Here is a 27727-nt window from a genome sequence, read left to right on the forward strand (position 1 = left end):
ATTTTTGCTTGAAGTGTGGACACTGAGCTGATCATGTCTGCTCTGAGGGTATTAATCTTTTCTTCCATTTCTCTTTAGAATTGGAGGTACTCTTTGGTGATTTCCTGCTTATGTTCCTGGAATTGTTTTTGGAATTCTGTTTTAATCTCTTTAGTCATGTCCACAATCATCTCCTTGAATAGGGTCATGTTTCGTGTCTCTTCAGGTGTCATTTCTTGGGATGGTGACACGTTTCTCATCCCTTCGCTCTTGTTTCCTTTTGGGCTTTGCGTGGGACTTTGATTATTTATGTATGTTGTAATTTGTCTTTGTGCTTTCCTCGGCATCAAGAACTGTTGTTGTAGTTCGCTCTGTGGTCAGTAGGTAGCGGTCTTTACTTGGATTGGGACCAGTGGTTCTGGGAATATGTGAATACTGGTGGTTCTTGGCCAAATTGATTCCTCTGCTGACTAGGTCAGAGTTTGAAGTTTTTGCAGGTGTTCTGGCCTGTTCTGAGGCTGTGTGCTGCTGCATGACTAGCTCTCAACCCAACCAGTGGCCTCACAGTGGGCCGTGGGATGGATCTGCGAGCTTCAGTCTCAGTGTGCTGGGCGGAGGGTTGGTTTTCCTGTCCTGCTTCTAGGGGCAGGCCCGGCCAAGGGTCTGGGGTTTGAGAGTTTCCAGGGGCTCTCAGCAGGACCAGCAGGTGTCCAATCTGTTCCCAGGGGCGGGGCCCGGCTGGGGACGTGGGCTCCAAGGGTGGAGCCTCGCCTTTCTGATTCCCTACTGCTTTGTCAGAGAGTCTGTGACTGTGGGGGGGCCCCTCGGTGCTGTCTTGCTCAGGATTCCCAGCTGGAGGATGCCCAGCTCAAGATTTGAGGGGGACAGATGCTGGCTCCTATTTTCCTGCACACCCCACCCGCTTTTGTAAGGCAGGGTTTCAGCGCCCCCCACTCTCCAGACCCAGTGGTCTGGGAGAGGAACCTGGTGGGCGGGTGGGAGCTGGGACACCTCCGCCTCCCTTGGTGGGGTGCTGGATCTTAGCGCTGCCCGCCTGTCCGTCTCCAGTCAATGGCCTGAGGGAGGGGGCTGTTGAGGGGAGGGACAGGATTCTAAATTCCTTGCCCCCTGCTCCTGCCAGTCTTTCTCGGGTGGGGTGGAGGGGTCTGAATTAAGTTCTATTGCTTGGCACCAGCTCTGCTTTCCTGATGGGTTTGGGGACCCGCTGCACTACTCATGCCTCTGTGTTCGTCTGTGGGTGCTTCACGGTGTTGGGGAGTCTTTCACACCCCCTCGGGCCTCCGCCGCCGCCTGTGTTCCTCGTCTGGGTTCCGCTGCTTGCTGTTCTGGTTCCGCTGCTTCCGAGGCTCACTGACCAGGTCCTGTGCTGGTTTCTGCAGCGGTCGGGGCTGCCCGGCCTGGCGCCCTCCGCCGCCGGTGGGAAGGGGTGGGGGAAGGGTCCTCGCATTCTGAATTCTTTGAGAAAGTTGGATGTGAGCTTTATCTGGATTTCTTTTCCAGTTTGAGTCCTTCTCTGTTTCTTTTTGAGTTTGTTGTTGTGGATTTCTTAAGGTAGTTGGCTCGTGGGACTCGCTGGTTCTTTTTGTGAGAGGGAGCTAGGCAGCGCCCCTATTGTCTCGGTGCCATCTACCGCCCCCAGGTATATATATTTTAACCTTGTCTCCTGAGGATGCTGTGTGGTTGAGTTTTAGCTGTGCTCGGGCTTGCGCTCGTTGTCCTGGTTTTTAAAATTTATTTAGGTTTCCAGAACACACTGGCTGAATTGTACAGATCCAGCAGACCAGGCACGCTCCTGCCATGCCTGTAGCTGACAGCTGGAAGGCGGAAGCGCTCCTGATCAAATACTCAGCACACAACATGTGGCAGGTGGAGGACACGAGAGCCCTGTGAATGGTGACTTCCTCTAAGCACCTGGATCCAAAAGGTATATGTGAACCAACTGTGCAAGGATTCCACAGAGCCAGAGGAGCATTTGTTGAGGCCCTGCAGAAAATGTCTACCCACTATAGACCATGGGAAGGCACAGAACTGATAGTGAACTTAGGGCATGAGAAGGTTGGAGAAGCAGGCAGGGTACAGTCATAGAGGTGAGAGGGCCATTAGGCATTAGTTTAGTCTTTTCTTCTACTACAAGTCAAAGAAAAGCACTAAATGCTATCATGATATAGAGACAGGAATATTCACAGCATTATTTTACGTCATTCACCTCAACTACGTTCATCCAGCTCATCTGCTTTGACGGATGGGACGTCATCCCAGCAAGAGCAGCAATGAAGATCTTTGACATCAACTTTGGATCCACAGAGAATCACTGGGCAGAAATAGCCCCGTGAGATTCTGTGAGTCCAGGATTAATTCTTGAAGAAAAAAAATCATCAAAATATACCAACTTTGTCAAAGTGAAAATCTTGACTGCCAATCTCTGAAAAACTATTATGATAAACATAGAAGCTTGTGATGCTTATCCATGAATGGGGTTCCCTCACACGTGATCGCTTCTGCAGTCCAGCGCCTGGTTAACCATACTCAGTGGTTGGATTTCTAGGACCCAAAAGGAAATGAGGGCTCCACCACTGAACTATATCATCAGGCCTTGTGCTTTTGTTTTGTTTTGTTTTTGAGATATGATATGTAATTCAGGCTGGGGTAGAAGTCACTATTCTCCTGCCTCAGTCTCGCAAGTGCTGAGTTACAGATGGACTTCAACACATCTAGTCAGCCTTTTTTTTTTTTCTTAATGTAATGAAGTACATTGTGGTAAATAGAACAAGATGGATTCTTAGCCTTCTAAGTCCTTATTAGCAGACAAGTTGATTTTCTAATGCTTATCCACACTAACTAGGTTTGGAGCCTTGGTACAGAGTAAAGGATTCTAAGTAGCAGAAGAAGGTGCATTCTCATGCAGGCTGACCTTGAATCATGACCTTCCTGTCTCCATCTCCTCAGCATATGAGATTACAGGCATCAAATACCATGTCCAACTTAGTCAGAAACTTTGGGGTATATATTTAAAACGGATTAACCATTTTTCATTCTGTCCTTATGTATACTATAAAAGCATCCTATGAGTCTTTATCTCCCATTTTTTGTATGGAGAGCAGGAAATGTTTCTCTGTTCCATTTCTCCCTACCTTACACTGTTACATTAAAACAAATCTTGGGAGGGGGTGGAGGGAGGGAAATAGACAAAAACATGAGAAGGGGTATCAATGTGGGAGACACCTACTACCTGACAAATGTAACTGTAACCCCTCTAAGCATTATCCCAACAATAAAATTAAAAAAAAACCAAATCTTTATGAGAACTTAAAATTAAAAAAGTGATGTATTAGCTAACCTCCAAGAGCTCTCTTATCTTGATTACATTTTCCAGTTTTTTCCCTCTTCAACTAAAAACATCACCATCATCTACAGATGTTTCCAGAACATTCTGAGGAGAATATAAAAGAATGTGCCACCCAAGACATGAGAAAGGGTATCAATGTATGTGAATTAATGTACCTTCTATCTGGCAAATATAATGTAACCCTTCTATTAATTACAATAAAAAATACATGGAAAAAAAGAATGTGCTATAATCTCTAGTTTTTCTCCTCTGCTCCTGCCAACCATGTCAACATCATTCCCACCCCAAGCAGTCTAGGAAAGCTAGAGGTTCACTTACTGCTCCCTGGATGGAAGATGAACCAGTCCCCTCTTCCTCATCTCCATCTGGATCCTGGTCTTCATTGTCAGTCCAAGAGGACACGTCCTCTACCGAGCTGGTGAGATCAGGCAAGCTCTTAGACGTTAACCTGAGAAGGTCTTCTGCTGAGCTTTCCTGTGAGGAGACATGGAAGACCCAGCAATTATCTTCTGGCACCAACCAGTTCTGAAAGTCAACCTACAGACTCCCAATCCTAGGTGCAGACTGAAGTTAGGTTGGGTTCCCTTCAGTGTCAGGGGCTGTGGACCCAATGTAAGCTCAAACCACTTTTCTTTGGCCCTGAAGAATCTGGGCTTCTGAGGTCAAGTTTTCCATGGGCAATTCCAGCTTGAACTTCCGGTCCCTCAAGGACCCTTATTGGTATTACTTTCAAGATGCAGTTGACGCTCTCTCGTGGGCAGGCCAGGCCAGAATTTGGAAACCCATCCACTGCCTTTCCCCCAGCAGGGACCAGTTCTTAGACCACAGGTAATGCAGCAGACTCTGGCCTGCAAAGCCTGTGCACTTGCTTCTGGGCCATTCACTACCCCTCCTTTCTTCTCTAGTGTTCTTGACTTTCACCCCTGCAGTATCCTTCCCCCCTCCCGCCAAGTCCTGGGGCTTGTACTCAGAGCCTGAGCACTGTCCTTGGGCTTTCTCAAAGCTAGTGCTCTACCACTGCAGCCACAGCACCACTTTTGGAACCAAACCTGAGTCTTCAAGCATGCTAGGCAAGCACTCTACCAGTCGACCAAACTCCTGGCTCAGCCCTACAGTATAGTTTTAACTTCCCTTATCGTTTTTTCCCCTGCCCTTCCTCCCATCCAATACCATTCTGTTTTTCACCATGTCCCCAGTCCTGGCACAGGGCTTTAATATCCAGTATCCTCTCCCACCCCATGACTACCTCACTAGCTTCTGCTCATTAGTAAGGCATGAGATCATTTATTGAATCAGAATGTCAATCTGGACATACAGTAATACGTTTTCAATGAAAGCAGCCCTGGAACAACATTTGAAGGTCAAGAACACATGGAACCACACTGCATTAGGATTAGACAGACTCTGAAAGAGCAAAATCAGCTCAGCCCTTGGCTTCCTAGGTACATACAGAGAAGGCCACAACTGAGAAGCACACAAGATCTATGTGCTTTCCTGGGAGATGTCATGAAACACAAGGCAAGGGGGGTAGAGGGAGGGGTCCAGGGCTGTGGAGCTGAGTCAATGCCAGCAAGACAGCTGTGGTGTCTCCTCACTCCCCCACACCAGCCATTTCCACAGGAACAGGGACCCATGGAAGGTTTCAATCAGCATTTTGCTTGAGAGTTCACGGAACAGAGACCAAGGAAACGCCTATCTTCACCAGTGGACTTTACAAACTTTCTAAGTTGGCACTTAGTGACGATGCTATTTATTACTAGTTTTATTTCCAACTTTAGGAACCTGAAGAATTTTCATGTTCAATGGTTAATTATGACCACAACATTGTTAGTCCCTATCTACAGAAATGAAAAATGTTATCAGACAAAAGAGTTCAAGTCTGTGATGTCAGCGCTGATGACTGTTGGCAGGAAAGAGCTGTGGTGTAGGGGGAGGAAAGGAAAGGAAATGTCTCCCCAATGCCCCCGTGTTAAGGAACTGGGCCCCAGTACAGTGCTCACAGGTGAAGCTTTTAGGAAGTGACTTGATCATGAAAACCCTGACTCCATTGAAGGACTCATAACTGAACTACTAGTAGGTAGTAGGAACCTAAAGGTGAGGCTTGATTGGAGGAAGTAGGTTTCTGGGAACACAGCTTTGAAGGGCTATCTTGTTCCAAATCTCTTCCTTTGTGTCTCTGCTTCCTGGCCACTGAAGTGAGCAGCTTCCATCTGCCATGCTTTACCTCTATGCTGTTTGTGCCTTGTCATATGTCTAAAAGCAATAGAATCCCCTCATCACATACTAAAACCTTTCACCTTTTAAGCTGTTTATCTCAGGTGTTTGGCCACATTATCGACAAACTGACCGACACATGCTTTCCTCTGCTCTGTTTTCTTCACTTCTGTACCTCCTCTTCCATCTGTCTTTCATAGTGTCCTTTTCACCTTCCTATCTCTTAGTTCTAATCTTTTGTTTTCATTCCCTAATGCACACCTGAAAAAAAGCAAAATTAAACCCACTCTAGCTAAGGGTCTCCTTGCAGGCTTACCCTGAGGAGTCATGGATATTTAATGGCCCAAGGTAGACATTCCGCTATACACACATTGGCTTGTGGCTCAGAGAGGGCTCCAATCCAACCTCCTTACCACCATTAAGAAATCTTAAAAAACCAGACAATATGACCTACCTTGCTGGCTACCACCAGCTGCACCATGCCAGTAGCTGAGCGGAGAATGGCCACAGCTTCCTCATGGGAGAGGCCAACCAATAAGTGACCATTGATTACCAGCAGCTCATCTCCTAGGGACAGTCTGCCATCCCTAACAAACAGAGATGGAAGAAAATCATGTGTCAAGACATTCTGTGCCTGAGAAGGGTCATTTTCAAGGGGCTACAGGAGGTCATGAGACCGGATGTTAAAACTGGGCTAAGGAGGAAGTGATAACTACCAAAAATGGTGTGGGACAGGGCTGATTCTTTCTGGTGTCCAGATTCCTGCCGAGAGTGAAAAGCTTCAGAGTTTCCAGCAGTAATCACATTGTTCCCCATATCCTGTATGAGTGGCAATAGGACTCCAAGTGAGATGAAAGTTTTCTAGGGACGTGTGTGTGTGTGTGTGTGTGTGTGTGTGTGTGTGTGTGTGTGTATGTGTGTGTGTGTGTGTGTGTGTAGTGTTAGTGACTGAACACAGGCCTTGCATATACCATGTAAGGACTCTACCACTATAAACTATATCCCAAGTCCTTGTTTTTTTTGAAACAAGGTCTCACCATATAGCTAAGACTAGCCTTGCTGGAACTATGTACATCAGGCTGGCCTCGAACTCACTATCCTCTTGCCTCAGAATCTTTTTTTTATTAAAGAATTTATTAATATTGATTTTTACATCATATTTTAAATGTCATGTTTAACAAACAAGTATTCAAGAAGGGAATCTCTATATACAATCACTGACACTTAGGTTTTAGAACATAATTAAAATTAAGCTGAGGGTTTGTATGTCATAGGTACATATTAATCTATGTAATAAAACATTATGTCTATAGAGTATATAGCACATCATAGATTTTTATGTCTATGTAGTTATGTTTATATTTCCAAGACCATGTGCATGTACATAACCTTGGGTGCCCAAATATTGAATCATTGCTCTGTACTGTTTGGCTCTAATATCCACATATTAAGGATACGATGTGCCTTTGGTCTTGACTTATCTCACTCTTCATCCACTTCCCAGAAAATGCCATTATTTTATCTTATCTGGTGGCTATGTAGAACTCATATATATATATATATATATATATATATATATATATATATATACACATAGTATCCATTCATCTACAGTAGGGCATCTGGGCTGTTTCCATTGCTTGGCTATTGTGAATAGTGCAGAGATTTGCCTCAGAATCTTGAATGCAAGGATTATAGGCATGTGTCAGTATGGTAGACTAAGCACTTTAAAAAAGTTAATTCTGTTATCCTGACTGATGACCAAATCATTGGCACAGAACAGACTTGCTGAGCTAAGCTTAGAGACGGCCAACTGACGTCCAATCCTAACCCTGTGTCCTGTTTCTTCCCAGGTGACAGGACCCTCGCTACATCTCCTTGGAGGTACGTGTGACTGGACATTACCGTGTGTGTGTGTGTGTGTGTGTGTGTGTGTGTGTGTGTGTGTAAAGCCTCCTAGTGCTTTTTTCATTCTCAAGTCCACTTGTAACCAAGCTTTGAAGGCAAAAAAAGATCCACAAAACAATAATCTTACTATTGTAGCTATCAGACCTGACCTATCATCATAGCTATTCTTTATTTCTTGTCGATTTAAGTGATTGTTGATTCTGGCTTCCTACCTACTGGGCTGGCAGGGGACCCTGCTGACACTGAGACTCTCTCCCAGGACAGGCCATGGTTCCTGGGTGATGCACTATGGCAGAGCAGTGGGCTACTGCATCTGGCTGAATGGTTCCTTAGGTATCTTCCAGCTAAGCCTTCTTTGGTGTAGATTCCTTGAATCACAAAGGAGCCAGGAACTGCTCTATATGGGATAGGAAACCGGGTAATGTGGAAAGACCTTGGACCTGGGGCTCCATTTTTCCTTTAAAGGCAGACTGTTGCCATGTCTCTAATCCTTCTAGGCCTATCCAGAGCTGCTTCTCTCCAATCCATTTCTGTTCCTATGCTTTCAACAAACCAACCCTTTATCTTCACCTCCCTCTTCTTGCTTCCAGCAGCTTCTCTATCTTTACTCTGTCTTTCTTTTTCTAGGCTTTAACTGAAGCATGGAGGCACCAACAGCCTCTGCTTCTTTTCCTTCAAAAGTTCCCAAAGCAGAGAACTACTAAGGGCCCCACTTGATGTTTAGGATGCTGAGAAAAAGGAAATAGGAAAATCAGAGGGGAAACATAACTGGCATCTCAAGGAGATGATCCTGTAAGAAGAGAGTGATTCTGGCATAAATAAATGATTCTGTGTAAGTGTCTCTGGATTTACTTTTCCACAATACTATCAAGATCATGCAAATCCCAGCCCCTTTCCTCTTTGCTCTTTAATTCCCTGGCTCTTATCTCCTGTTATTAGCTATAACGCCCTACTTGTGAGTCATATACCACAGAAAAAGCTACATACAACTCAAAGCCGGGAATGCAAAGAAAGTGATGAGACCTATTAGAAATGTCTTGAAGGAGAAATAGGGAAGACAGTTCCACGGAAAGCTTATCTCTGGGCACAGAAATTTCCTAATGGCCAACTTGCTCAAAATAGACTAGAATTTAAGACCTAAGCATTACGGAAAAAAGGCTATCTGGTGGGAGTTCCTTAAGGCACATGTCATTCAGGATGTTTAATAATGCTTTTCTGGGCTAAAACCATCTGAAGTCTTAATCTTTTAGTAATTACTGTCACCTATATAATTGACAGTTGCAGTTAATCACATCTTTAGTTATTAGCATCCTACTCTCTAAGAGGATTGAAAAACAGGAAACACTTTGCTACTTTTTCAATTAGTCTAAGTTTTCTATTTATTTATTTATTTATTTAATTTATTTATTTATTTTTGGTACCAGTTCTTGGGCTTATAGGCTTATATTTAGAGTCTGGGTGCTGTCCCTGAACTTTGTTGCTCAAGGATAGTACTCTGCCTCTTGAATAACAGCTCTGCCTCTGGGTTTTGGTTATCTAATTGGAGATAAGACTCACAGACGTTCTTGTCCAGGCTGGCTTTGAACCATGACCCTCAGATCTCAGCCTCCAGAGCAGCTAGGATTATAGGCATGAACTATGAGTGCCCAGCTGTTTTCCATTCTTTAGCCAAACCACCTAAATGTATTTTCTTCAACTACACCTCATGAGATATACTTTTGATCATAGGCAGGCCTGTCTATTGCTTTTAGAATCAGGGTACTTGGCCTGGAAAAATTCCAGACTGCCCAAAAGACATTCATCTCCTATATCACTGAAATTCTCCCTCTCTCTATCTACTAGATATGTGTTGGCATGCAATACACATATACGCCACATCATACCTTGCAAATAGTAGACACTCACTGTTCACAAGCAACTGGCAGATGAGCTGACAGTATCCTACATACTTAAGTGATTTTCCCCCTCTACGTTCTGTAACTAAGAACCCTCCCTCCCTCCCTCCCTCTCTCCCTCTCTCTCTCTCTCTCTCTCTCTCTCTCTCTCTCTCTCTCTCTCTCTCTCTCCTCCCCCTTTGTCTCTTTCTCTTTCTCTCTCTTTCTTTCTTGAACTTAGGGCCAGGGCACTGTCTTTGAGCTTTCTCAAGGTGAGCACTTTACTACTTGAGCCACAGTACCAATTCCGGCCTTTTCTATGTACTGAGAAATCAAACCCAGGGCTTCATTCACGTTAGGCAAGCACTCTACCACTACATTCTACACTCCGGGACCAACACTGTCTTTCTTACTACTTCATCTAATTGTTTCATATTAAAAATAAGGGAGGAAAGCCCACTGAGAAAAATGCTTTGTTCCTTTTCATACCTGTGTTAACAAGGAATTCTAACAGACTTGACCGGCAAACATGAACTGTGGACAGTTTCAATCAAGTCATTAGTCTTGGTCTTACAGAAGTTAAGAATGACAAGAATGTGGTATTCTGTTTAGTGGCATATTCTTGAGAAATAATGATATTAACTGATTAATAATTTACCTAATTATTCTTAATAAATAATAGTATCTTACCAGCATCTTTTTAATTTTTTCATATATTTTTATTATAATTAATAGAAGGGTTACATTATATTCACCAGATAGAAGGTACATCACTTCACAAATATTGATACCCATTTCCCTTCCCCCTTCCCCCTCCGCTCATCTTGATTTCCCCCTTCCCTATCCTATTTTAAATAACCAATTAAGCATATATAAAATATATCAGATAACAAGCTTACCAGCATCTTAAAAAGTCAGGATCAGTAACATTTGCTTGACTCTAAAACTAGAAATTCCAGCTCTTCCCCAGGCTGGGAAGTTCCTGCAGTATCCTCCCCAATTACCCATTTTCTGTGCCCAGAGATAGATAGGTCTCATTAGAATTGCTTTTGCCTGATTTCCTTTCGTGCTCAACATCAGCTTTATGAACTATAATTACCAGAGTTTCGACCACATGGAAGAGGAAAGTACCCAGCACCCAAGGGAAAGGTGGGAGGAAGATAAGAGGGAGTGGGGGCGGGGGAGGGAGTCATCTAGTCACCTGTGAGCGGCACCTCCTTCCTTCACTTGGGTGACAACGATAGCGTGAGGTGAGCGCTTTGATCCTCGGCCTCCACTAACCTGAATTCCCAGCCCATCTGACTCTTTGAGTAGCTCCATCTTCCATATCCGGCCAACTTCCTCCTTGGAAGAGAAAAGTAAGCATGCATGAAGGATGTGGACAGGGTGATGGCACTAAAACAGGGGAGTAGAGTTGCCACGTCAGTCCAAATCACCATCACTTAAAAACAGACATCACAGATCATGTCAGAAGAAAAAAATCTCATGGATTGGACCAACATCTCTGGCTGACAGCGCTATCCCATAACAGAAAGAGAAAACTAGAAGAATGGCAGTGTTCTATTTGTGTCATCCAGTCTGGAGTCATTGGCCTCAGGTACCTCTGCAGTGCTTGAAGTGGCCCTGAATAGTCACTTTGCTAAATACTAAGAAAATAGTCATCTGTGGCTAGTGGCTGTGATCCTGGACAGCCCAGCAAGAGTCAATTTAGGTGAAGCGTCTTCTACCTGAGATCCAGAACACTATGGATGTAAACATGGACAGAGTCTGAGATGCTTCCACTTCTGCACAGCTACTAATTAATAAAGGGGAGATGAAAGGTAGGATGCTCAGGTCTTGGCGCCAGGAAGCTTTGACTAGTTAGTCTGAAGCTAGCTCTGCCATTTATAACTTTTTTCCCCCAGTTGTGGGGCATGAACTCAGGGCCTGAACACTGTTCTTGGGCTCTACCACTTGAGCCACAGCACCACTTCCAGCCTTTTCTGTGTATGCGATATTGAGGAATTGAACCCGGGTCTTTGTGCATGCTAGGCAAGCTCTCCACCACTAGGCCAAATTCCCGGCCCTGCCATTTATAACTTAAAAAAAGTTGTTTAACACAAAAATACCAGTTTCCTCGCCTTTAAAGCAGGCATCATTATTAATAATTTGACGTTTGCAGTTAGGGTTAAATGAGACATTGAGCACAACAACATTCAGGAGACACATCACAGATGCTGACATGTGTCCCTTCCTAGAAATGCTCTGGAACAGAACTACTTCAGATTTTGTAATATTTGCAGATGCATATGTCTTGGGGATGGGTTACACACATAAACACAGAATTCATTTATGTCTCATATGTCACTTATACACACATCCTGAAGGTAATTTTGTTTTGGTTTTAGTTTAAAAAACAGCATCTCCTAAGTAGCCCAGATGGCCTCAGATTTGCTATTTTCAGCCTCTTGAGTGCTCTTCTAGTTCCAACTCTGAAGGCAATTTCATATACCATTTCTAGTGCTCCCACGTTTGTCTGTGGCCCATCATATGAGGTCAGGTGTAGAATCTTGCACTTGTAGTGTCATGTTAGTAGCTCAATAATTTTTAAGATTTTGGATCATTTTGGATTTTCAGATTAGGATACTCGCCTTATACTTATAACACTCACACAGACACAGACATAGACACACACAGACATACAGACACACAGACACACACACACAGACACACACACACACACACACACACACATTAAAAACACTGAGTTCAATTTCAAATATCCTAAAACACATAAATGCAATCTTTGGTTGGAAAGATCAAAGCAGAAATTAAGTGATACATTGAATGTCTACTGTTGGTGGATAGAACAGGTGCCATTTGTCTGGCTGCTTTTTCAATACATTCAAAAGATGCTTTGATCTATCCCCCCCCTCAAAAATATCCCCCAAGCCCCAAATACCTAGTCTGTTTTTGTGGGGTAAAGGAAGGTATAGAAATGGAGGGGCAAAGGGTACACAAATACAACAGTGTTAGCACTAGACACTATGTTGAAAATGAACTATTCAACTTGTAAGTGAAGCTGGAAAGGAAAAACTGGAAGAGAGCAAAGGAAGGCGTGTCTGTTCAAAAAGAAATGTATTCATTACCTGACTTAGGAAATGGTAACCCCTCTATATAATAATAAAAACGAAATAAAATAGGGGGAATCAGCTAATTCATGTCTTTAAGCCATTTGGTTACTAGTTGCTTTTCCACTTTGGTTCATCTTCCACTTAAATTCTTATTTCCTCCCAAGAACACAAACATGTTCAATGTAAAATGATTGGATTCTTTCAGAGAAATTATTTCAAAAGGATTTTGGGGTGGGGAGGGGTTACTTTTGGTTCACCTCTGCAGTTTTCTTTGGCCCTCAATATATGGGCATGGATTACAATATATTCCTCCTGATATAAAACAAAAGCCATCTGTTTTTCTCATCCATCACGAAGGTCTACCCAATCCAACCATGAAGGTCCAATAAGACAAACCATCAGCTCCCAAGAAATAGGCAACTTGCCCATTCAAGTTGCTTGCAAAGGAGAAAGAATGCGAAACATTCAGAAAATCTGAAACACACTGTCAGAAACAACAATGAGACTTTATGCAATCATAAAAAAGCCAGATGTTGAGCAGTCACTGATGTGCAGCAGTAGGGATGTCTGGGGAAATTATTATCAGACAGACACCCTCACTTTTTCTAGAACAGCGCTGCTCAGTGGGGATCCACAATTCCAGCCACATGCAGTGGTGCCAACTGTCTCCTCTACCCGCTGACCACAGACAAATGTAGCCTGTCTGGCCAAATGTAACTTCAGAAGTCACTGGCTTACCACAGTAGCTCATGAACTTGTCAATGATCTCTATTTTATCCAATTGTCTGTCTCTCTCTGGACTCCATGATTTTTTGGTTTGCTGCCTCTAACCTCTGGAACACCTTTCTCTTCCCCATTCAGAAACACCCTTACCGGCCTTGGAGTCTCTCATAGTTCTATGACTTCCAAAAAAGCCATCCTGGGAAACACTGAAGCTGCCAACATGGCAGCCCTTAGCAGCTTCAATATGAAAGATTGGATGGTCTAGTGATATCACCAGAAAGAACAAATGAGGATGTGCTGAAGAGCTGCTGTTCTGGCTGGCTGGCTCTCCTGGACAGGCCCCAGCCACCTCTCTGGGTTTCATAGCAGGACAGTGGCTTGACTTGTGTTTTTGTGGAGCAGATGACACTTCACAATTCTAGCAGATGAAACTAGACTCCTTTGTTCCTCAGCACAGAAAAGCTGTAGATCTCTTTGCCAAGAGCAAGAGAATCCACCATTGGAGTTCAGAAAGTTCATAAGAAAATTCATTTGCTTTGATCCCAAATTGATAAAACCCTGTCCCATTACTGGCTTATACTATCATTCATTTCTCTGTTACTTTCCTCTTCTCTGTGTGTGTGTGTGTATGCGCTAGACATGGGGCTTGAACTCAGGGTCTTGGCACTATCTCTGAACTTTGATTTTGCTCAATGCTAGTGCTCTACCACTTGAGCCACAGTTCCATTTTTGGCTTTTTGGTGTTAACTGAAGGAAAGAATTTTAAGACTTTCCTGCCTGATTGGCTTTGACTTCTAACCCTCAGATCTCAGCCTCTTGAGTATCTAGGATTATAGGCATAAACCATGGTGACCTTACTGTCTTCTCTTAAGCAGAATATTTAAGAATGGCTCACAGATGATATAACAATTCCAGGTATATTTATTCTTAGTTTTAAATGCTTGTAAAAGTAGGACTTATGATAAGAAACTTGTAAAACAATGTCCATGAGGGCAGAAATCCTAAGATACAACAGATGAGTTAAAGACAACTTTCACCAACAGTTTTCACATACACAATGCACTTATACCTGAACCCAACACACACACATAGTCCATCGAAATGTAACAAAATACCTATCTAATGAATACAAAAGGCTTCTGAGGGTAGATGTGACAGTCTGTAACATAGACCGCTGGTTTTTTTGGACATAGTCACATTGTTTCTTTGGTTGGTCTTGAATTCTTTGATAGGATATTCCTGCCTTGGCACCCCAAGTGTTTGGCCGACAGATACACACCATTATGTCCACAGAGCCAATTACTTCTGTCAAAAAAAAAAATCTCTCCTTTCTTCCTCCTCTCTGTCTCCCCTTCTCTTCCTTCCCCCCTCTTTTACCTAATAATATGATTTTCCCTATTGGTAATTAGATAATTAGGTAATTAGATATCTAATAGTTAGATACCTAATTTGCCTATATAGCATGAATTATAAGAGGAGTGTTCAAAGTGATCCTTGCCTTGGAATTTCTCCGTTGCCTAATTTTTAAAAAGTTCAGAGAAATACAAAGAAAGACAAACAGCAAAAAGCAAAGTTTATGAGTTTCGTGCACAATTATCAGTATTACATTTAGATATAGCTAAAACAATATTCGGTTAAAAACTAAATATGATTTGAAGCTTTTAATAGTAAAGGGTACTGGCCCAAAGCAAACAAGCTAATTTAAATATCGCAGTATGCCAACAGCTACCTTACAATACCATTTGAGTATATATAACTCGTACCTCAGCAGGATCAAATCTGGATTCTTTTCCCACTTATTCTTGTTTTTTCCATATCACACTACAGAGGAACAAGCCAAAAGCCTGATCTTTGATCCCTCTTTCTATCTCATTTCCCATGGCTGAACCATGTACAATCTGCATTTTACAGCATTCCTAAAATAGGTCCTGTATGGACTACCTTCTGCCCATGGTCTCCACAAGTACTCTTATCACAGCCAGCAGCATCTTTAGCTGGGGTGACCACAAAAGCCTTTGATCTGATCTCTCATTCACCTCCTAGAGTCCATTGTTCTCCATTCAATCCAAATGTTTAAAAAAGCACAGGGTGTGATACAATCAGCTGTGCTTCTCTGATGGCTTCCACAAGTTCTATGGACTGAGAACAAGGTCCTTATTCGCCTAAGCCAGTGCTGTCCATGACCTCTCCTGCTGCCTTTTGAAGCTGCTTTTGGTAATTCTATTCTGGGCACCGTCTGTCCCAAGATTTTGCAGAGTTGTTCTTTCCTGACGTTTAGGCTTAACTCAAGCAGCGCCTCTGCTGATGTGCAGTGTCACACAGCCACCTACCCACAACACTGCCCTGCCATCTTTCTCTTCACTCCGGTTTAGCTCATTTATACCATTTGTCACCAGCCAACATTTGGCTCATTTATTTATTTGTGTTTCTAGCCCATAAATTCCACATGACAGGAGTGCTATCTCAATTACCAATGGGTTCTCTAGTAACAAGAATAGAGCTTATTACATAGCATATTCTAGTATCAAAGAATTAATAAGTATATAGAATGTTTATCCATGAATCTTTCTTTGGTGTCACTGAGACTAATAGCAAGATGCTCATCCAGATAGAACACCAGTGTGTGTGTGTGTGTGTGTGTGTGTGTGTGTGTGTGTGTTATGGTTTTCTCAATTGTGGACACATTTTCTCTTTGAAATAACTCATCTATGAGTTAGGATGCTGCTGGAATGGAGTGAACTAATTATAACAGTATAATAGCTGTATCAGGAGGAGACAGCTCTCCACCAGAAGAGCACAAAACTCCACAGGTAGGAGATATCTGCATGTTTTCCAAATTTCAATTTGTGGTCACTGATCCATTTGTAAAGACAACTGAGTTCTGAGACAGAACCTATGGAGACAGAGGTCTTGTTAGACACAGCTTAGAGGGCAAGTATAAGAGAAAAAGCCAAACCACGAAAACGGGGATGCTATGGTCTTTTATCCTAATGCTGTCAGAGTGTTCTCCTTCCCTGTGAACCACCAACCAATGTGTGAGTCTACACATGCATCTCTGCACTGAAGCCAGCTCAAGGATTTATTTACTAAGATGGGCGGTGCTTTCATGGGAGCTGTCTCGAAGCAGTTAAATGACCTCATTTCTGCTGGAATTCAAAATAATGTTTTACATGGCAGCATCTTTGCCCCAAATGTGAGAAGACACATCATCCATTTAGAATTTCACCACAGTCGATGCTTTGGCTCTTGCTATAAAACTATTCTGAGATTATTTGCGTATCCCTTCATATTTAGAATGATCAGTAGAGGTGGGAAAAAAATGTGTGAGAGCTGAAAGTCTCTTAGTCATTAAACTAAAATATTCAGAGCACAGGTGAGAAAGGCCATGGCTACCTGAAGGTCACAGAGCTGGGGACAGAAATGGGGTAGAAACGCCTTGTCCCATCTCCCAAGAGTGGTGTCCCTGGGTATCTTTACAGTGAAAATCTACAGAATATCTACAGGAGCAAGATCTGTGTACACTGGTGACACTTTTGGAGGCGGCCCAGAGGAAGATCTAGCACCAGGTAGGGTGGATGACAGTTATGGAGAAAGTCCTCAAATGTACCCACAGACATAAATTTACCAGCCATGAATACATTTGCAGGCCTGGAAAATGGCAGAGTTTTCCATTTTGTTAAGGGAAAACACTTGGTTATACTCATTTTTACCATGTATTGTCACCAAGACACACATTGCATGTAAACCAACATATATCACAACTGTCGTTATAATTGATTAATGGTATTAGCTTATTGTTAAAATTGCTTCTGCATGTCCTAGGAAATTCTAATGCTTCAAATGGACATGGTATGGTTTTAAAATTTTTTGTGTATTTATTTTTTGTTTTATGCAAACATAATTTTAAAAAACCAAGGTATTTGTTAAAAGGAAATATATTTGCCTTGCTTTGTTAAGAGACAATAGAACAGGAAAAGAAAGACTGAAGATTTATGTGAATGTAATATCTTCTCAGAACAACTAAGTCTAAGAAAAAGAAGCACCTGACAAACAAAAAGTATCTGAGTGAGCATTATATATCTTCTGTTTAATTTATTAAGTCTTTGTAGATATATTAAATCATTAATAAAGCAGAAACGGAACAACACTGACATGTTTAATCTTCTATTATTCAACTGGAATGGAATTTTCCTCCCAATGACTTAAGAGGCAAATAGCTAATTTCTGTATCTCTGGAAATTCTATTTTCATCATGACCTTGGTCTCAACTATCTTGGAGGAAAAAATAAAAATCTGTTTTAGCCCAAGAACCTAAGCAACCTTTTTTTTTTTTTTATTGTCAGTCTTGAGGCATGATCTCAGGGCATGGACATTATCCCAGGGCTTTATTGTTCGAGGCTAAGCACTCTACCACTTACAGCCACAGTACCACTTCTGGTTTTTGAGTGGTTAATTGGAGACAAGAGTCTCATGGACTTCCTGCCCAGGCTGGCTTTGAGCCATGATCTTAGCTCTCAGAGTCCTGAGTAGATAGGATTATAGGCCTGAGCCATTGATGCCTGCTAAGAAACCTTTTTAAGACTATCAATGGTTTCCCCTTCCCCACCCCACCCTTGCTTTTTTTTTTTCAACCAGGGTGTTGAGGATGCTGCGAAGTTCAACTATCTGACAACTATGAGCAAATCCATCTACTGAATTTACTTCTGGGCTGAAGGCATTGAAATATACATACCTTAGAAGGTGTGTGGTCCATTCCCATTTACAAACACCTAAAGTATGACCCAGAGCCAATAATTGGTCCCTGAAGTATCAACAGTTATAGAGAAAGTCAAACTTCAGACAGCAAGTGTTTCTTTTCTCTAAGAATAGATCTTTAATAAATTGCTCCAAGGACAATAACCAAAGTTTGGGATTATTTTCATCCTTTCATTTACAACTTCTAAGCTATTATTTGGCATTGAGCACAAAAGTTGTGTAAAGGAACTCACATATGTTCATTCTTCATATAGTCTAATCTAGAAACTCAGTTCTTTTTTGTTGCTTTTGATTATGGTGAGTGGAAAGCAGGTATTCTCTTAAAAGTTTAGAGTTTCATTTTTCTTCTTAAAAGAATTTCAAATCATATCCACTGTGTCCTAGGAAAAATTAAAGTGTATTTCTTTTGGTTTGGGTATAAGAGTCAACCTCCTTTAGTGAAAGGAATAATCTTTGAGATTAAGGAGGCCAATATTTCTTATCCTTTGTATTTTTTCACTTTAGGATTTCTATGAATCCACCATGTAATATCCAGTTACAGTAGTCTCTGCTACATATCATATTCTGAAGCAACACAGTCCCATGATAATAGAGGTTATTTTGATTCCTCTAACTTATCATATGGATTGCCTGACATTACAGAAACAATGGCATGCAACAGCCTTCCAAGAAATTACACTCATTTCTAGGGCATCTTTCCTCAGCAGGCCAAGCTGAACATGATACTCCTATGGCAATTCCCACCTTTTCAGTTTTCTCTTTCATCCCTAGAGAGGGAGTCTCCTGAACCAATCAGCACCCACCTAGAAATCTATTTCCTTAAAAGAGACACAGAATATCTGCCAAGAAGATTCTTGGCACAAACACACTCATCCTAAAGAAATATAAATGAATGTTAGTAACCCCAGGGAAGACAGCTTGAGGCAAACAGCTCACCCATCACTAGTAAGAATATCTCACATCCATTTACCTTTACACCAACCTTGACCTTGACCATCACTGAAGGATACCACAATTCAAGAACTTGCTATGAAGGTTCCAGACTTCCCTGGAATTTACCAATCTAATGACATGGTCCCATTCAAATAGCACTGGTTCAAAGTGCTGGTTGTTTATGCCTGTAATCTTAGCTAATCAGGAGGGTGAGATCTGAAAATCAAAGCCATCCTCGGGCAGGAGAGTCTGAGAAATTATCTCAAAAAATTACACAACAAACAAGTAGCACTGGTTTTGATACAAACAAAAACAGCTGCTTCCTTGTATGGTGGATGGTCTTCCTATGTAACCCTGAAGCTGGCTACCAGGTGCCAGCAGGAATTCTTGGCCTTGAAGTAGTGATTATACTGTGTCGGCAGTGAGGATTAAAGAAGCTGCTCAAGAGCTTTATCCTCAGCTTTTATGACACATATTTCACGTCCAGCAAGCCTGAACTTTTCCACTTCTTATCACTTGGCTAGCTCTTTATGAAAGTAGAATAAAATCTCAACCCTTTTTGTTGTTATTGTTATTCTCCTCACCCCCCCCCCCCATCATGTCTGGTCATACTGGAGTTTGAACTCATGATCTTCTGCTTGCTAGGCAGGTGCTCTCTCATGTGAGCCATGCTTTGAGTTCAGTGAGTGGTAGAAGTGGTTCTTCCTCTCACTGATCATTTCTCTTGGCGAGGTTGCTGGTTTCTGAATAGACTAAGAATTATTTTCTAAACTTGAAAAGCAACTTCAGACAAGATTTCCTTTGAAATTCATAGTGTATAAGCAAACCAAACCTTACCCGTGCCAGGCAGTCACTCGACTGGCAGTCTGTCTTGCCAGCTTTGGAGATGCGGCGCTGGTCATTGCTGGTGGCCAGAGGTACATCTGTCTTTGGAACCCTATTCTCTGCTCCTCTGTCCCCTTCTGTCTTTTCTACATGGGGTCCAGTCACCTCCTTGAAAGCACGTGGGCCATTTTCGAGCTCCAACTCATGCCCATTTCCAAGTTCCGGGTCCGTACACTTCTCCTGCTCAGAGCTGGGGTCCTCGGCCAACTCACTGCCAGCGCTGCTCTTGGATTCTTCTGCACCCTTGTTGCTAGGAGGTCTGGAAATGACTCCAAATTTTCTTGTCCTTTTCCCCTTTCTTGAAGTTTGGTCACCCAGCTCCAAGGTAGGTGTCTCGCCTGGTTCAGAGCTGTTGCTACTGTGGCCATTGTAAGCGGGATGGGTTTTGTGCTTGAAGCGCCGCAGCATGATCAGGTAGATGAAGCCGCCATTCCAGCACTGCTCAGCCAAGTAACTGCAGGGGAGAGAGACAACTGTGGATGGGGCCGTCAACACCCTTCCTGGACAAGAAGCACCCAGTGCCTCCCCAGGACCCGGAGGACCACGACCTGGCCAATGGAATGAGGCACTTAGGCGTTCTAGAAAGATCAAAACTCAGCTCCTGCTTGTGATCCATATAATGTGTTGATGCTAAAATGACCCCAGCCTTTGCCAAGTAAGACACCGCTCTCATGAGCTAGAAATTACTATTTTATATCTTTTTTTGGGGGTCTGTTGTGGGGCTTGAACACTGGGCCTGGGCGCTGTCCCTGAGCTCTTCAGCTCAAGGCTACCATCCTACCCCTTGAGCCACAGCGCCACTTCCAGTTTTCTGGTGGTTAACTGGAGCTAAGAGTCTCATAGACTTTGGTGCCCGGGCTGGCTTTGAACTGCAATCCTCAGATTTCAGCCTCCTGAGTAGCTAGGATTACAGGTGTGAGCCACTGTGCCTGACCTAATTTGTATCTTCTATGACATATAATCAGCCTAAGATTTTTTTAAACAACAGAGTCGCTTCTACCAATCATTAAAACAGAAAATTCTCTCTCTCTCTCTCTCTCTCTCTCTCTCTCTCTCTCTCTCTCTCTCTCTCTCTCTCTCTCGGTTCTGGGATTTGAATTCAGGGTTCTGCACTTGTCTGGTGGGTGCTGTATTGCTTGACCTATGCCACCTGACCTTCCTGTTAGTTATTTTTCCGGTAGGGGCTCATGCTTTTCCTGTGGCCTTGGTCAGGATCTCTCCGCCTGTACCTACTATGTAGCTGAACTTACAGTTGTAGGGCATAATACTTGGCTTGCAAGCACTCTTTGAAATATGGTCTTGCTATCTTTTCTTTTCTTTTTTTTTTTTTTTTTTTTTTTTTGCCCAAGCTATCCCTGAACCTTAATTCTTGGATCTCCTACCAAAGAGGCCAGAATTATAGACATTTGCCACCCTGCCCAACCCCCTCTCCACAGTTCTGAGGCATTGAATCCAATGAGTTATGTATGCTACACAAGGGCTCTACTATTGAGCTCCACCCAAGCCCTGAGAAAAGAATCTTATAGCTCTAACAAGAACTGTACTGTTTTGTAGCACAGGAGGGTAACTATTCTAGACTTCTAAATAGCTAGGAGACAGAATTTAATTTGAAATGTTCTCAACACAAGGAAATGATGTCTTAGATGATGCTGATTTTTCTTACCTGATCACTACACATTATCTACATACATTGAAATATCATGCTGCATTTCATAAACATATGTAATTAAGTTATGTGTCAATTGACAGAACAGATTTTAAAGAGACAGAAGGGTTGAATCAGAAAAATCTCTACTTCTTTGACAATAACTTGTATCAGAATGATCTCACCCATATATTGCAAAGAAAACAAGTTCCCCAGGTGAAGAAAAGACTAAATGGAGACCCTAAGCTCTACTTTTGGGATTAAAAAAAATGCAACAGAATAATAGAAACTTGTCTCCAGTAGCTAAATTGAGAAAGACTCACTACGAAGTAGAAGCACGGGGGCTGGCTGGTGTGATGGCACCCCTGGCTAAGTCAGCTCCGGCCTCTGTAGGATGCACAGAATGGGTGCCAGCCAGGCTTGTTCCTGGGGAAGGTCCTTGTCTCCCTCATCTGGGCTGGTCACCCCACAGGAAGACTGCCACTGTTACTCCAGGCATCACATTAAAAGGATGCTGAAAGGGAACCTTGTCAACTGGCAACAGTGGAAGCTTCAGGGACACTCAGCCTGGAGCGGGGTCGGGCTCTGTGGCTTCTTAGGGAATTATTAAGGCCTGGCAAATCCCGACAAGCACCGAGGTAGTGGAAATGAGAGGACGTGTATGAAATGTGACACGTAAGAACTATTGTACTGTGAACTCCGGGAAATGGAAACAACAACAAAACCCCCAAAGAACTGCTGCAGATCTTAAAAGAAAATACAGCAATGAAGTACTGGTACTATTCAGATCCCTAAATCACTAAAGCTTCAGCAAACAGGACACTTGCCCAAATTTGGGAAACCAGGCCACACTGGCCCTCCCAAACAAAGAAGCACAGGAAGATGTCTTCACCACCGCAATCTTGCCACATTCTACACATCACAAGCTCCCAAGCAAAGAGTGTCAACATCCAAGTCCCCACAAATCAGACCTGTTCTGGTCTTACTCCCACACAGAAAGCCTGAAGCCATGCTACCTGTATCTTCAGCAAATGAGTGCCAAGTCAGCTGGCTCTAAGGAGATGACAAGATGCAGGTAAACAGATATTAACATGCCCTTCTGAGATCTCTGTACCAGGGAAAGTCAGATCTGAGAGCTGGCGCCCTCTGAACATGAGAAAGAGGACAGGGCATCAGAGTTCTCCTCTTACTTTTCCATGGATGTTCCCTTAGGTAGCAGGATGGGAAGGGAAGAATCGACTATTAGATAGATAAGTAGATAAGAGAAAAATGTTCAACTTTTGCCTCAGAATGAAGTGAACAAGTGAGAAGAAAACTCAATCATCAGCCAAGCCTAATAAAAAATTTCCTTGATTCTGGGCTATAAGCCATGGTGAATGAGCAAGTGAATGCACACACATATACCTACACATATGTAGACAAAAGCTACAACAGAGCTCAGGATATTCCGTAAAACACTATAGGATGAAGACCATTATTAGACTCTAGAAAATTAGGATTAATCTTGTCTTTTAGCACAAGTGTTCCACACAGTTTAGATTTCATTTCTTTTCTTTTTTCCTTTTCTTTCTTCCTTTCTCCTTTTTTTTTTTTTTTTGTCTTTAAGACCTGGGGCTTGAACTTAGGGCCTATCTCTGAGCTTCTATGTGTTCAAGGATAATGCTTTACCACTAAAGCAAGCTCAATTTCCGGCTGCTTCTGTGCAGTTTATTGGAGATAAAAGTCTCACAGAGTCCTGCCCAGGCTAGCTTTGAATTGTGATACTCAGATCTCAGCTTTCTGAGTAGCTAAGATTACAGGTGTGGCATTTCTTTGGATTGCAAAGATACAAAATCCAAAAGTAAGGAATCCAGATTGGTTGTTTTTGACAAAGGTCTACTATTTAAAATAATACATGCTAGGCAAGCACTCTAGCAGTAGGCCAAACTCCCAGCCCAATGTGTCCATGTTTAAAGAAATAGCCAGTAATATAATCCTAGGCAAGTTTTGAGTTCATCCTTTAGATAAGTTCTTTGTAGATACTATCTCCCTAAGAACTCTCTCAGAAGAAAATGCAACTCACAAATAGATAGCTTGCCTGAAGTCATATAGCTACCAAGTGGCAGGTGTAATTCAATTGGCTTCCAAACCCCATTTTATGCCCAGGTCTGCTTTTCAAGCCATTCTATGCACTTTGGTTTCCTCATGTATGAAGTGAGCATTTAAAGGCATATCTGTGTGTTATGTTTGCATTCTAATATTCATGAATGCCAGAGAATTCTGAGAATAGGAGGTGCAGATCATCTGAACAGGATCCATGCAATCCCAAGGACAGAACATAAAAGGAAAACAGAAACATGTATTTTATGTCCAAGTTGTCTTAGGGCTTCCTGTGGTTTAGAAGTCCCCCACTGACTTTGTTGCCGGCCTGTGGCCCTGCTGGAAGATGGAATGTACAGGAATGTATACAATGTGAGGTCTACTAGAGGGAAGTTGTAATGTTATTGAGGATATGTCCTTGAAGGAGATCCTTCTCTTTTAGCTTCCTGTGCTATGAAGTGGGTGAGCTTCCTATCCCACAACTCCCTGCCACTGTGCCACCCCAGGCTCAGAGTCCATGTGTGCAGGCAACCACAGACCAAATCCTCTAAAACTGTCAGCCAAATAAAGCTTCCCTCCTTCTCAGTTGATTTGCCTCAGGCATTTGTCACAGTGATGAAAAGAGGACTAACGCAGGTCTCTTGGATACTTACCATCAAATGACAAAAAGATTTAGCCTGGAGAGTCAGTTCATTTAAAGTTAACTCTTGGGAAATTACCTTTTTTATTTTTATTGTTTTGCCAGTCCTTGAGCTCAAGACCTGGACACTGCCCTTGAGCTTTCTCAAGGATAGTACTCTACCTCTTGAGCCACAGTACCACTTCTGACTTTTTTCTGTGAATGTGGTACCAAGAAATCAACCTAGGGCTTATAGTGCATGCTAGGGAAGTACTCTACCACTAGCCATACTCCCAGCACTGAAACTATCTTTTTTATTAAAATGCTGAACAGTTTCACAATGAGCCATATGCACGGTCCTTTTCTATCTTCAAAGGCTGGCCTATCAATTTGGAGTTCAAGATCTTAAATATCTTGCCCATCTTCAATCTCATGGAATCTTCCAGAACCTCTGAAGGAGGTTCTGGGATTGAGTCACTATTTTACTACTTCTTCAGGGTCAGTAGTTGGCAAAACTACAAAGCCAAGAGGAGTTTATCTTTAGTTAACACCATCTCTCTGTCCTCTCCTGGCTTCCTAGCAATAAATAAGAACTCGACACCTGACAGGAACTGTATGACAGGTTGTTTTATTCTTTCCTGGACTCTGAATTTTGTAAGGTCATCCCAAAGTCAAAGAAGAATGATGAATGATAGATATTAGCAAGCTGGTGCAAAAAGAGACTTTCCAGTGGAGTAATTTTCTTACAATCACTTTAAACCTAACTATCTTACATTCTCTATTCATCCATATGTAAATGATTTACATCTAAGCCCCTTTTCTTTTGTTCAGTGCAATTCTTACCCAGAATTGGAATCTTTACATTAAACTTTCAAGTTAGCATGTCTTAGTCTGCTGTAAGAGAATATAAGTCCGGGTAATTTATTTAAAAAGTATTTCTTTTGGCTCATGGTTCTAGAGGTTGGGAAGTTCCATTGAGAGGGCCATACCTGGCAAGGGTCCTGTACTACTTTAACTCAGGAGAGGAAGCTGTAATCCCAGGATTCACTCAGGAGGTGGTGGCCGGAGGATGGGAACTTCAAGGACAGCCTGGGATACCTAGCAAGACTGTATACACACAAACACAAGCCTCAGAAAGTCAGTGGGGCAACTGGGTACAAGAGGAGGGAAAACACAAAAGGTAGACTCAAAATAATAATAGTGGAGCTGGGAGTTTGGCCTAGTGGTAGAGTGCTTGTCTAGCATGCACAAAGACCTGGATTCGATTCCTCCGTACTACATACTCACAAAAAAAGTCGGAAGTGGTGCTGTGACTCAAGTGGTGCTAGCCTTGAGAAAAACCTAAGGACAGTGCTCAGGCCCTGCATTCAAGTCATAAGACTGGAAAAAAAAAAGTCAGCTCTCAAGGTAACTAACCCACTCCTCCATTAGTTACATGAAGGAAGTAATAGTCTGTCCACGCAGTTTCTCCTCCACAGCCACACGTCACCCACTAGGCCCACCTCCTGCACTGCTACGCTGGGCATGGGGCCTCCATATGCATTTTGATGGGAAGAAGGCCTACAGCAGCGTTTGAGAAAGGATCTATCAAATATAACTCACATGATTTGGAAAAATAGAAAGCTTCCTCTTCATAAAAGAAGCTCTCAGTAGCTCACGGCTGTGATCCTAACTATTCTGGAAAATGACATTCGAGGACTGCAGTTTGAAGCCAGTTTAGGCAGTGAAGTCCTGCAGACTCTTATTTCTAACTGCTTAAAAAAATAAAAGCCTACCCCAAAACAAAACAAAAAAACAAGAAGTGGCTCAGGGTGGCAGAGCTCTGGCCTTGAGCTCAAAAGCTCAAGGACAGCATCCTGTAGCATGGGGACTTAAAAGTTTATGCTTTGGTCAAGTGTCTGGACTGTGGTTCAGGAAAAGAGGAACTGCTCGGGGATCAGGAAGGATTTCTGAAAGGACATTGTTGAAGGTTTTGTCTTAAACTGGTTTCTCTTTAAGATAGAATTAAGACACACCTCAGACTGTTCTAGAAAAAGTAGGGGAAAATGTATATGTTGAGAGTACTTGTGTACTAATAATCTTATTTTAAAATCACCTTATGTAAATACATTCTACCCTACTCAAGTGAGCTAATCACAAGCTGATTGTGAACCTGAGCTCAACCAATTGGAGGAGAGGAGTGGGGCCTGCTGGCATTAGGGATAAATGGGGGAGCAGCCTGCCTCCCCTCTTTGTATGCTTATGCAAAAGTCAATTTTGCTCTGCTGAAGCAAATAAGAAAATTCTTTATTTTTGAGTCTATTATTATGACCCCCCCAGAAGAGCATATTTATAAACACACACACACACACACACACACACGAATAGTGACATTTAAATCCTACCTATCTATAAATAACAGGTGAGCAGTATGCACAAGGTGTAAACACTAGACCATGGATTGATTTATGTTCTGAGTAGGATGGTGTGCTACTCAGAATGGTACATAATCTAAATATCTATAAATCATCTCTTGAATTTCCACTTAATATTCTCAGGTCAAAGGTGACGAATTAGTAAAATCTGAAAAAAGAAGGACAGTATACTATAATTTGTGTGAATATGAACTTTCTCTCATTTCTTCCAGCAGACACAAAACCACAGTAGACTAACATGGTAAATCACCAGTAAAATAAAAGTGAACTTATTGACATATGGTAAGGCAATGCACAAAATAACTCAGTTTATAATTGGCCTTATTCCCCAACATCCAACTTATACAATGTGGTCAATCATTTAGAATTGATACCAGTAGCTAGAAATTAAAATGTTTATTTTAAAGCCAACAAAGTGTAAATTTTCCTTTAAAAATTAATTTTTTGCAGTCATTCAATGTACACGATGTAACTTATAATTACATTATTATATACCTAATATATTACATTCAAGGCACACTATGTAACTTGTGAGTAGGAATAGGAGGGGGAAAATGGCAGAGAAAGACACTGTCAAGAAGCATTGAACTCTAGCCAGATGCTCGTGGCTCACGCTTGTAATCCTAGCTACTCCGGAGGCTGAGCTCTGAAGATTACAGTTCAAAGCCAACTGCAGCACTAAAGTCTGTGAAACTCTTATCTACAATTAACTACCAGAAAAACTGGAAGTGGTGCTGTGGCTCAAATGGTAAAACGCTAGCCTTGAGCTGAAGAACTCAGGGATAGCACCCGGGCCCAGAGTTCAAGCCCCATGACCAACCAAAAAAAAAAAAAAGCATTGTGCTCATAACCTGATTTATAAAAGTACAACTCCTTTATGCAACTACCTAATAATAGAATAATAGCAACAAAGTTTTAAAATTACTTTAAAATGTATATGTATTAGTATACAAAGAGATTTCTTTGTGATATAGGCATACAATGTACCCTGGTCTTCATTATCTCTTAAGGTGGAGTTAACAGAGACAGAATTATTCTAAGAGGGATAAGAAATGAGGCATGTGTGTTCTCTGAGTCTACAACATTGATGAAATCAAGAACATTGATCTCTAAGTTCACACTCTTCTGCCCTTTCCCTGATTAAACTCATCCCTGTAACCAATGGATTGGTGGCGATATGCTTTCCATACTGAAGCAGAGCTGGCTAGATCTCTTTCCT

At 42.3% G+C, this 27727-nt stretch overlaps 1 protein-coding gene across 1 annotated transcript in view; it reads right to left on the reverse strand.

The window, feature by feature from the left end:
• The window catches only part of Pdzd2 (PDZ domain containing 2), a 236203-nt gene that overhangs the window by 91789 nt on the left and 116687 nt on the right, over positions 1 to 27727 (reverse strand). Inside the window, exons 2-5 of the mRNA XM_090332095.1 lie at positions 19704 to 20205; positions 10544 to 10686; positions 6015 to 6147; positions 3665 to 3820 (exon numbers count right to left, since the gene is read on the reverse strand). Coding sequence (XP_090188221.1) covers positions 3665 to 3820; positions 6015 to 6147; positions 10544 to 10686; positions 19704 to 20205 — 934 coding nt within the window. The remainder of the gene's footprint in view (positions 1 to 3664; positions 3821 to 6014; positions 6148 to 10543; positions 10687 to 19703; positions 20206 to 27727) is intronic.

This window comes from Megascapheus bottae, chromosome 4 (assembly GCF_031878675.1).
Source record: "Megascapheus bottae isolate mThoBot1 chromosome 4, mThoBot2.hap1, whole genome shotgun sequence".
Taxonomy (NCBI): domain Eukaryota; kingdom Metazoa; phylum Chordata; class Mammalia; order Rodentia; family Geomyidae; genus Megascapheus; species Megascapheus bottae.